The sequence below is a fragment of the Bactrocera oleae genome, chromosome 3 (genome assembly GCF_042242935.1).
Source record: "Bactrocera oleae isolate idBacOlea1 chromosome 3, idBacOlea1, whole genome shotgun sequence".
NCBI classification, from domain to species: domain Eukaryota; kingdom Metazoa; phylum Arthropoda; class Insecta; order Diptera; family Tephritidae; genus Bactrocera; species Bactrocera oleae.
In genome coordinates, this window is record NC_091537.1 from 86,617,814 (window position 1) to 86,630,632 (window position 12,819).

Below are 12,819 nucleotides of genomic sequence, written 5' to 3' on the forward strand. Positions count from 1 at the left end.
AAAGAACTTCTCTCACTCACGCCCTCGATTCAGCTTAGCAGTTATTACCATAACTCTAAAAGAGATGGCAACTCATTTCTTCCTTAGCTCAGCAATTGGCCGTTGAGTTTTCACATAGTCTTTGTTCAGAACTTTGAGATGCACTTAATTCGCTTCAAATGAACCAGTAAATCCTTTTGAGAATTTGAAATTTATAATGAAATAGTTCAAATGTTTTAAGGTACCAGTCGTCGCTTTTTCTTAGAAAGTACCCTTGTTTGGCAATGCAGTGGTCAGATATAACTCTGACATTACCTAGACGAGTTCACGTTTTGTCTATCGTATAAAAGAGTTCAACTTGAGTTTATTTCATAGAAGTTTGCCTTTGTCAGTGCCCCATGTGTATAAGTGTTTTCTTAACCCTTTCTTGAGTTGTTATTTCTCAGTTATTTATTTTTAACGATTAATTCACAATATGGGAACAGTCGTTTCGTTTCTCCCAAACCCATTTTTTTTTTCTAATATTATATTGTCATTCCGAATAAAGCAAAATATTTTACCTGTACATGTTTTGCACTTCACTTACTCACTTTTTCTTCACTAAACGCTGCCAAATATATATAAAAAAAAGGAATCACATAACCACGCTGGAGGGCAACTGGGAGGCGCTCTTCGATACGCTGCGCTCGCTACACCTCTCCGGCAACGATATCACCGAGGTATCACCATTTGGCCTACACGAAAACGCCAACGGTTTGATAGGCGGCAACAGCGGCGTCAGCAGTCATCCCTCCAGTTTGGCGGCCATCACGCGACATGATGAGCTGGCCACGACGAAAAGTGCGCACAACAGCGCGCGTAATACGCTGACGGAACTCGGCAGCGTTGCGGGCCACACGCCGAGCACTAGTAATCACATTGCGCCCAGTAAACCCTTCAGTCGGTTGCAAAAGTTACTTTGGCTAGACTTGTCGAATAATCGCATCTACCACATAGCGCCCAACTTTCTGCCACGCTCGTTGGTCACCATCGATCTTTCGAGTAATCTACTCACCGTTTTTCCACAACAACTATTCGAACATCTACATGGGTTGCGTATTGTGTCGCTGCGTGACAATCTGTTACGTAGCGTGCAGACGAAAGAGCTGCGACTCGTGCGAATGCGGCTGGAGAAGCTCGATTTGGGTATGAATCTGGTGGAGATGCTGGAATCGGACTGGTTTCAGAACAACTACTCGGATGTGCATGTGCGCGCATTAAATCTGGAGAAAAACTTCATACGTCAGCTGCCACCCGCGGTCTTCAAGGGCACCGGTATTGTCCACCTAGTGTTGGCTTTCAATGCCATCGAGCGCATACATGTGACCGCCTTTGAAGGTATCACCGAGACGCTGGAGTATTTGGATTTAGAGCGTAATGAGCTTAACGCTGTGCCGGGCGCGATTAGCACGTTGCATAAACTGAAGTATCTATACCTCGCTTCGAATAATATCTGTCAGTTAACTAATCTACCAGAGAACACAGAGAATCTGCGCGTGCTCAGCTTGAGCGGCAATAATTTCACGATGATACCGGTGCTGGCGTTGCGCAACTACACACAGCTCTCATACCTCAATATGGGCTATAACCTAGTTTCGGATATACCGGAGGGCATTTTCGCCGTAGATAATTGGGGCGCCAATCTGCAGACGATACTGCTGCGCAATAATAAAATCACACACTTGCATTTGGGTTCCTTTTATGGTTTGGAGCAAATACAGGAAATCAGTTTGAGCTTCAACGATATCAACATACACCATCCGTTGGTATTTGAGAATGTCTCACGCACTTTGAAGATACTTGAACTTTCCTTTGCGGTCTTCCCGGCGCGTAGTCTGGAGTCTATCGATCCACTCGAAGCGCTGCTACCGCTCTCCCAGCTGATGTGGCTCGGTTTGGACAATAATAATCTGAAGACGCTTTCTAACGAATCTTTTGCATATATGCGCGAACTGAGCTATATAAATTTGGCATTCAATCAGCTGAAGCAGCTGCCGCGTGGACTCTTTCTACCTGACGTGCATAGTCATTTAGTGGAGATCGATCTATCATACAATGCTTTAGCGGTCATCACACGCAATACCTTCCACAGTTTAGGTGATTTACAGACGCTCAATTTGCAATCGAACAAGCTGAAGCTACTTGAAAAGCATGCCTTTCACAACTTGGAGTTTCTGCGTTACATCGATTTGTCTTACAATCAGTTGGCGAATATTTCGCATGGCGCATTCACGATTCTGCCCAACCTAGCTGCTCTGGATTTGATGCATAATAACCTCTGTACGCTCTCGCTAAAAATGTTTCATTTCGTCTCGAATACGAGCACGCCACTGCGCCTCAATGTCACCTACAATCAGATTGCGCACTTCGAGGACGAACTCAGCTCGTATATGTATATCTACAATTTGGATATTAGCCACAATGCGATCAGCAAAACAGAGAGCTTTGCGAACCTTGCTAATACGCTGCGCTTCCTCAACCTCGCGCACAATACAATCGGCAGTCTGGCCAATCACGCCTTCGGCGATCTGGAATTTCTTGAGATACTCGATCTCTCTTACAATAATATCACGACCTTGCGTCGACGCAGTTTTCAGGGCTTAAATAGTTTGCAAGAGTTGGATCTCAGCTACAATGGGCTCGAGCAGCTACAAGTGGAGCAGTTCTCGAATTTACGTAAGCTGCGCATACTACGCGTGCGTGGTAATCGTTTGCGCGCATTACCCCGTGAAGTCTTCATGAATACGCGTCTCGAGTATTTGGATATCTCAGAGAACCAGTTGTCCGTGTGGCCGGTGCCGGCCTTCTCTGATGTCGGCTTTACGCTGCGCAGCATACAGATGGTGCAGAATGCGCTAGAGTATTTGGACTCTAGCATGTTTGTAAACTCTCAATTCCTCTATGATATCAATCTGGCTTGCAATCGCATCACCGTGTTGCCGGACAACACCTTTACCTTCCTCAATAATCTCACCAATTTAGAGCTGTCGCAAAATCCACTGGTAACTACCAATCTGAAAGAGGTCTTTCTGCATACGCCACGTTTGCGTCGTCTGAAAATACGTCGCATGGGTCTCTATGTGCTACCACAACTCAGTCTACCATATCTGTCACATCTCGATGTCAGCGGCAATTATCTGCAAGAGCTCTCCTCACTGCACGAGATGCGTCAGCTGCGTCACGTGAATGTCTCACATAATAAAATCGTTAACGCCAGCAGCGTTGCCGAACATCTACCGACATCGGTGCGTGTGCTCGATCTGGCGCACAACCCACTGCGTCGCATCACTGCGCACGACCTCGCCGCCTTGCGTCACCTCACCGATCTCAATCTGCTCGATGTGAAGGTCTTCAACCCTACAGTGTTCAGTAAACTACGTTCACTGCGTAAACTACATTTGACATCACATCAGAATTTGGGTGAGCTCGTGGCGCGCATACCGGGCCTACAGGAATTACGCATACATTGCGTAGAGACGAATATTGGTTCGCAGCTCTTTGCGAAGTTGCTGAACAATACCAAATTACAGCTGCTCGAGTTGTACGGCGGCAATGTGCAGACAATAGCGCCAGATGCGCTCGAGGGCTTGGCACGTAATCAACACCTGTTGGTGAAAATCTCACATACTAAAATTTCCGATTTGCCGCCGGGCATTTTTTATACGCTACGCGCTGTGCCACAGCTCTCCATCGACATATCCAATAACAAAATCAATGCGCTGGCGGCGGATAGCTTCTATCCGAACAAAACCTACTGGGATACCGTCGGCACACGCAGCATCATCGGCGGCTTGGACACATCCAGCAATCCGCTCGAGTGTGAGTGTGGCCTGGTATGGTTCGGCCATTGGCTACGGCGTTGGCTGCGCGAGTCAGCGCAAATTAAAGTGATACAGAAGGACGAGATGAAGCGTATGGTGCAGGTGAGTTCGCACTCCAGCTTAAGGAAACATTTTTGCTAAAAATGCCTATCTAATTTTTCGAATTGTATGTGTCTTCTAATTTGCCTAATTTTTTTTTGTGTTTCGTTACCATGCACGAAGTTACCGCTACCCGCACACGTTTTGCGCGTAAGCCTCTTTTCTTTTTATTTCTCTTACAATCTCTTTTTTGACACACTCTTCACACATTCTACTTCCATAATGTGCTTACATATTTTGTTCTTTCTTCTCTACTCTTATCACATGCAGCGTGCACGCTCGAATACGTGCCACGATCCGACTACTGGTCGTCGTCTGCCCATACTGGAGATATTTCCCGAAGATCTGCTGTGCCAAGCGAGCGCACTCAGCAGTTCGAGTGAACGTCTCTTTCTGCTTTCATTTGCGGCGATTGTCTTGCCGCTCTTCACAATGTCACTTTGATAATTGGAAGCATAAAATTGCTAATGTGTAAAGTATTAAGTTAGGGGTTGCCATATGAAACTAAATATATTATATGATAATATACTTTAAACTGGAATGGTTCTTGCTTTAACTGTTGAAAATGGGTGAAGTTTGAAAACTAAAATATTGTTAGCTTGACGAATATGTAAATTGCTGTAAATTTACTGAGGAAAAGTGTTAATTATATAATGTAAGAAATGTAAATTTGATAGTTTTAAGTAAATAGTGTTGTATGTAAAATAAGTTTTAAGCCAAAAGGTTCTGAGAAATAATCTTTAGTTACAGGATTTTTATGTTTGGTAGTGAAAAGATATGAGATACATGCAAATATGTGCTGACAAGTCAAAAAAGCATAAGTGGAGTTAGTAGAAATTAATATTTATAATTACTTGTTATTTTTAGTTCAAAGTATTTAAAATATTATTATTGCTGCTTAGTTTATTATCTTGATTCTAAATATCTAAAAAGCTTAGTTGATATAGAAACCAACAATTAGGTTTAGTTCCAAATTTATGCAACTCGACTTAAGCTTTTTTGTCTTGTCAGCGCCAGAAATTGGTTAAAAATATATGAATCCGTTAATAAAAATCGCATATATTATATAAAATAACTGCACAGCAGGTGGCAACTATAATTCCTGTTGATTCCTAAACTAGTTACTTTTTACTAACAACTAATTAATATAATAGATATATGCCATATATAAACTTGCAAAACTGGTTAAAATGACGTAATTAAACATTTATATATTTAGTAACGAGAATTTCAAGCGGGTCAATAGGTATTTTGTGAGAGTCATTAAGTTGCCAATCCCTGCTCGAGACTAATCTTTCTTTCTTTCTCTGAGACCCCTCAATTTTAGCAATAAAGTACAGTCTATGCCAGTGCACGGCATCTCATCGCACAATTGTGCTAGCTACGCTCTATTGTTGTCGATAGAGCGACAAATTACACTGCACATAGTCGTGCCGCTAAGCCAAATTTTCTTTGCGCGAAATTATTAATGAATAATAGTTATCTTTTTGGTGTTACGAATTACATTTTATTTTATTTATTATTTATACACTATAACGTTACGGTTCTTAGGGTCCAATATATTTATTTTAATGATAAATATAATTAGTAAAGGCGCAGAGAAATGCTTGCTTCACAAAATATTGAAAAATTTAAGTTTATATAATTGTCACTGGGTATCTTTACTCTCGAGTTCACCCACACAGGCGCTGTAGGCGAGAGAGTATTGGGTAGGGTAGTTTTATGAATGAGAGAGGTTAGGGAATTGTCAAGTGGTGAAAGAAATAATAACAGTGATTGTCAAATATGGGCCAACCTGAAGCAAAATTGTACTACGAACTATGCTGACTATTTTCAAATATTTTTATTTTATTTTTTATATGATACTCCTACGATACAAATTTGAAAACTGAGAAATGAAAATATACTTATGTATTTATAGCTGCCTTTTGTTCGCCACGCGTTACTCTTCAGCGAATCGAACAAACAACATAACATATGTTCAAACACACGGGCAACACTTGTGTTGCAATCCTGCTTCTGATGCATGTGTAGTAGTATTATGATTATTTCTTAATGGAGAAATTATTTTTTTCGCATTAAAAACGTTGCTATAACCATCTATTTTGGTTTTCTATAAATTATTATAATTGTTTTTAAGTTTTATTTTAAAAAATATAAGAAAAAAAATAAATTTATCATTTTATTTGCCATTTGAAGCATTCATAATAGTAAAAGTGGGTTAAAATATGCAAAAGAAAACTTGTCGGTATTGAAGACTGAAGTTATATCGCTTTAATGAGGTATCCGCAGGAGAGTATCTGCTTCATAACTTTTGCTTTCACATGTAATTTTTTTGACAAGAGAGCAGAGAAATTACCAATCGAAGACAGCTTACGTAAAACAAAATTTATACTCAAGCTTTTTTTTTCTCTCTATAAAGTTTTTAAGTTGAGAGTAATCATAGCTTTTTTTTTACTCATTATCGGTGTTAGTGAAATGCTTACAAGCGGAAAAGGTGAAGAAGAGGAAGAAGGGAAGAGAAATAGACAGCGAAATATTGTGAGAGATCGAGATATGTAGCTGAGAAGAAAAAAAAGGAGAGATAATATAAAAATAGGGATAAAGAAAGAAACAGAAGGAAAGGCAAAAGGAGAGAGAGTATAAAAATATAGATATAAGGAAAAAGAGATGTAAAGAAATAGCTAGATCGATATTGTACTGACCAAAAGTTAAAAAACTAAATACTGAAAGTATATATATGCTATAAATGCACTCACAAGTTATTGGTATACATTTTTTTCTAAAAAATGTCGGTATTTTTTTTAATAAAAATTTCCTTAAGTGAATGTGTAGTTTATTTCGTAATATTATTTTAACAAAAGATGCATCCATGATAATTTAAAAAATGCCTTTCTCGAAATAAATGATATGCCACTTGTTTGTCTATTTAAATCTAAAAGAACTTACAAACAAATTTAATTTGTATCCTCACTCTTTCAAGACAGAGTCGAACATACTTTGTATATTCCTATATTGTGGAATAAAAAAATTATGCCACAAGCGGCCTCCGCTCTTAAAGTTATCACCAATATACTATTACCGTGCGAAAATCTACACTGAAAGCTCATTTCGTTCCTTTGATGAGTAATATTTGCAAGAAATAGCGAGCGAATGATAAAATAAATGCAATTAAAATATTTAAAAAGCTATGAAAGCATTAGAAAACCACTTTTAACGACAAACCAATTTCCTACTTTAATAATAGATACACATATAACAGACATATAAAAACGTAAATAATTAGATATAGTGTGTAAAAAATGTTATAAATTGGTAATAATAAATAATTAGCAATAGAAGTATGAAATAAAAATTAAAAATACAAAAAATTATTATATTAATGAAAAATGTAATAAAATATGATAACATATGCACTGTGCATTAACAGAACTAAAAATATATAAATATATATATATATTAAATATATGATTTATAATATATAATATAAATATGTACACGCATAAATATGTAAATCTGTATATAACTACATAGGTAATGACACTTACACCCTCACAACTCTCCACACATGCTCACCAGTTACACTAAAGACTTTGCTAATTATGCTAATGAAAAATGAAGCCTAACGAAACAGTTAGACCTAGTGTAGTTGTAGTTTAGCGCAATAAAATATTTAATATATAATATAAATACTGAGACTTTTTAGCAAAATGAAATGGTAGGCATTAAGAAAATATATAAGCACCAGTGCAATTGACTAAAATACGTGAATTTAAAATATTTTTAATACAAATTAATTTAGTGCATTACAATTTTAATTTAATTGAAAATAGTAAAAAATGTATTAATTATTTAATGACATTTTAATTTAATTCAAATTTAAAAAAATATATTAATTATATAACAAAAAAAAAAAAAAGAATAAAATAAGTACATATTAGCGAATACTAAATTTTTATATTGAGACGCATTTCTACTAGAGCAATATGCATAGTAGAAATTTATTAATTCTAATTAATTACTAAATTATAATTTTTTCTTTTATGAAATTACTTTTAATTAACTAAAAAATATATTGTATTTGTTGTTATTAAATTCATTTTTGTTGCTAAAATCAATTACTTGTTGGATGAAATTAAAAAATTTACAAAAATTGCATGAGATTTTTCTTTTGTGTCTTGTGAAAATTCAAGCATTTTAAGGACTTGCGAATTAAAAAATAACTTAAAAAAATATAATGAGCATAGCTGCGTTTGCTTTGTAAGTCATACTTTTCACACTGAGGAGTCTGGACTATGTGCTGGAAATTTTGAACTAACATTATATAACAGAATAAGGTTTAAGTAAGCGAAAGAAGTTTATAGCAAAATGTTGAAAGATTTGACAGTGAACAAAGGACTATTGGAACAATTTTGAGAATATTTTTTTGAGAAACCTAGAAACCTTGCATTTTAATCACAATCTCATTTATTATTACTAAAATTAATATTTTATAATATTTTTCCACTTTCATTTTCACTATTTTCGTTTAAAAAATGGACAATCGTGATACTAATTATAATTAACGATACAGCAAACTTTAAGCACTAAGCAGTGTAAATATGTTAATATGCATGTATATACTAAATATTAATAACTATTATATATGTAGATAAAATTATGTGAGAGGAAAATTATTAAACACTTTATTAGAAAAAGGCTTACACATAACAATAAATAATAAATAATATAACAATTAATAATTTTAGTATTAATATTAAGCTGCAATTAAGCTATAAATGAAGTAAAAATTAAATGAAAAAATATATGAGAATATAGCACATTAAACGAAAATACATATATATAAAAGTATGGAGAAATTAAAAAATTTTAAATAAAAGAAATATTATATACAGAAATCAACCGATTTGTCTGATTTTTCGTTAGAAAGTCATGCAAAATTTTGCTGCTAAATATAACCAAAAAGCAGTTGCAACATAAAAGTCATACAAAAAGATAATAAAAATACGAAACTACAAACAATTATTGATAGCAGTTGCAACAACTACATAAAAAAAATGCTGAAAACGAACGAAATTTATTTAAAAACTAATTTTAACGACAAACGAAACGCAACTCGTTACATGAACTGATGCATTTATTAAAACAACAAGAACAGTACCAACAATAGCATTATATAATATATTATTACGTTGAAAAAAAAAACTGCAGAAAAAATTAACTTTTCGTAGTGCATAATTAAGTAAACAACACACGTGTTTATATGAAAATAATTAAAGTTGTAAAGGGCGTATGCGTAACTTTTGTATAGAATTGTTTTAAAGCCAACGAAGGGGAGCGGAGAATACATACTATACTTATTTAAATTTTGCTGTACTGAAATGTTTTAGAAACTATCATAATTTTTTTTTTAAATTTAGCAAAAAACTGAATAAAAAATTTTTAATTGAAATTTTTTTTCAAAAATGTGTAGTTTGATAAAAAGTTTTACACTGTAATCATTGCAATCATCAATTAATAATTATTTTTCGAAAATTAATTTTTAAATATGTATTTATTCGAAAATTTATGTTTTCACATGTTTAATTACACTAAATATTAAACTTTATTATTGTTTTTACAAATATTTTAAAATTCATAAGCAATTACATTTTATTTCTATTTTTTTTTAACTAAGCAGAAATTCTTTTTATACGATGATTAATTTTTAAATATTTTTTCGCGTATTTTGTGGTTTGTGAACTATCCCTTTTTATGAAGTTAAAAAATGATTAAAAAAAAATTTCCAATATATCAAAATGTATGCAAAAAATTTTATGTTTTTACTTTTTATTTAAACATAAATTACTGAAAAAAAATTTGAAAATTAGTTTTTAAATATTTATTTGAAATTTTTTGCATTGTCAATTAGATTTTTTTCTTAAAACTAATAAAATTTAATATCTTAATTTTTTTAAAAAACCTTTTTAAATTACAAGGTTTTTTTTACAAAATTTTAAGAATATACACATAAACAAAAATTTTTTTTTATTTTTAAAAGAATTATAAATTTTTAGTTTTTTTCGAAAATTTATTTTTAAATACTTGTTTTCAAAATTATGTCATGTAAATTAAATATTTTTTGCCTTAAATTTAAAACAACTAGTAATTCTTATATATTTTTTTAAAACCCTATTTCAAATTTAAAATTTTGGCCAAAAATGTAGGGCAATATAAAACTTAATTATAATAAATTTTTTTTTTGAAATTATTGCCAAACTTTATTTTAATATAAAGTGAAGTAAAAAAAAAAGTATTTAAAAATTTTAGTTTTTGTTCAAATATTTAAAGTGTTATTCAAAAAATGTATTACTTTTATTTTTTTTACAATCATAAAGACCTATATTTTTTTGCAAAAATGGATTTTTGTATACAAATATTATTTCTTTTAAATGCAAAATGTTTTTCCAAAAATATAAGGACATATAAAATTTAAGTTTTTTTAAACTTCAACAATTTTTAAACTATCTCTCGAACAATTTTTGTACTAAAATTTTTTGCCAAAACAATAATTAATTTTAAATATATATCACCTTTAGTATTCGATAGCTATTTATCGCTTTTTTCACAAGGAAAATAATATTATTTGTTCATTTAATAAAATAAATTTAGATTTTAATAAAATTAATTTCAAAAAAATTTCTGATAATTAAAAAAGAGCAAAAATATAGTAACGTTACGAAAAACAAAAAAAAAACCAAGCGCAGTTTAAATTATCACACCAATGTAAAAATTAGGAAAGGTAAAACTGAAAAAATTATAATTAATGCGAAAACTGTAGAAAGGAACACAAACACACATAAGCAAATCATACATACTATTAAACATTACAAACAAAACTGGGACAAGCGACATGCAGTTCAACACAACTGTTTTTACATAGCAAGATATGTATGTCTGTATGTGTCACAAATATCCACATACATTTGTAAGCATAAATGCTGTCGGCGTTGTATTGAAAATGTCACGAATTTTTAAGCGTAAAATAAATACCTAGTTGTAAAAATAAGTGAAAATAACTGAAACTAAATAAAAGGCAAAGAAATATGAATGAAAAATAAAACAACAACAAATACTTATAAAATATAAACTGTCATGAGTTTTCAATGAAGGATTGTAGAGTTCGAAGGTCAACGCTTGGGTGTTTAGAGCTATGCGCAAGTAAGTGACTGAGTAGGACGAAGAGGTTTTGAACCGCAGAAGGTTAAACATAACCTTTTTTGTAAATTTTTGTTCTCGGTGACCTGTCTTCTTAAGTCATATTTATATTTGTCTTAGATATAGCAAATTAAGTTGCTTTACCGTAGCTTAATTACTCTTAACTAAACATTAGTTTACTGTGTATTTTATCAAATATAATTTAACTTTATTGTCAACTAATCAAACTTGACTTAGCTTAACTTAACTTTACTTGTTTACTTTACTTTACTCTACATTACTTTACTTTACTTAACTTTACTTAACTTAACTTAACTCTTTTTGTTCTTAGTGACCTGGCTTCTTAAGTTAAATTTATATTTGTCTTAGATTAGCTAGCTTAATTACTCTTAACTAAGCATTAGTTTACTGTATAACTTAACTTTATTGTCAACTAATCTAACTTGACTTAACTTAACCTAACTTTATTAATTTTACTTAACTTTACTTTACATTACTTTACTTAACTTAACTTAACTTTACTTAACTCATCTTAACTTTACTTAACTCAACTTAACTTTACTTAACTGAAGTCAACTTAACTCAACTAAACTTTATGTAATTCAACTAAAAAATTATTTAATTTAACTTGATTTAAATAAAATTACCTTAAATTGGCTTAATTTTATGCTAACTTAATACTTAACATAACTGGTCTCTAAATAATTAATAAAACTCCGTGCTAGCTTACAGAAACCTCACAAACAATACTTAATCTAAACTTAACTTAACTTAACTTAAATAAACCCAACTTAATATAACTGGCCTATAAATAACTTAACAAATCTTGTGCTACCCTAACATAAATCATACAAAAAATAGCTAACCTAATCTAACTTCACTTACTTGACTTAACTTAAATTAACTTATATGGTTCAAATAACTTTAAAAAGTGTGTGCTTGCTTACATAAACGTCACAAAAGAGACGCAACGTAACCATAACTTTACTTAACTTAACGTACCGTCAAATAACTACGCTTTAACTAACTTAAGCATCTTACAATTATATGCTACTTTACATAAGGTTTATTGCAAGAATATGACTCATCCATTACCGGATATCTGAAATAACACTTAATCTATTCAATACTCTAAAAACTTACTATGTCAAGTTTATTTTCTTTATGTTTCATAGAAGGCAGAAATTTAAAATTGCAAAAAGTCGCATTCAACAAAATTTAAGCGAAACCGCCAAATGCTTGCTACAAAACTAGTTAAATATTTTTATGTACCTTCATTCCTTTAAATTTCTTTCTTTTCAGACCAAGAAATCTTTATAGATTTTCTTTTCTACCACATTTTTACTGTTTATTTCCACCTCAAAGCATATACGAGCCGCACATATACATTTCAGATAGCTGTAGCATACTTGCCGGCGCGCAAGTAAGTCATAAAAATAATTCGCTCAGCGCCAAAAACTAAAGACACAATGAAAAGACTAAAAATATCAGTGAAACCAAAAACGTTATTATATACACGATTCGTATATGGCTATGTACTTAGAAGGTTGAAAATATGTCATGCGACACGAAAATATCCTTTTCAACATGCGCTACTTGTGCGCCGCGTCAACTGCACCTTTGACTCGACCATGTACGCCCTGAGCCTTTTTACCTGCTTTGCTGCACTTTTGCATAGTGCAAA

The 12,819-nt window shown here is 32.6% G+C and overlaps 1 protein-coding gene across 2 annotated transcripts in view; it reads left to right on the forward strand.

Moving 5' to 3' along the window:
* LOC106616925 (chaoptin) overlaps nucleotides 1-9,502 on the forward strand; it is a 244,135-nt gene extending 234,633 nt beyond the window's left edge. Inside the window, exons 6-8 of one of the 2 annotated variants that reach the window (XM_014233860.3) lie at nucleotides 611-3,941; nucleotides 4,062-4,088; nucleotides 4,209-9,502. In XM_014233860.3, the coding sequence (XP_014089335.3) occupies nucleotides 611-3,941; nucleotides 4,062-4,088; nucleotides 4,209-4,382 (3,532 nt within the window). In that variant the 3' untranslated portion in view covers nucleotides 4,383-9,502. The remainder of the gene's footprint in view (nucleotides 1-610; nucleotides 3,942-4,061; nucleotides 4,089-4,208) is intronic. The other variant, XM_036359758.2, reaches the window with a different exon arrangement.
* Nucleotides 9,503-12,819: the final 3,317 nt, after the last annotated feature.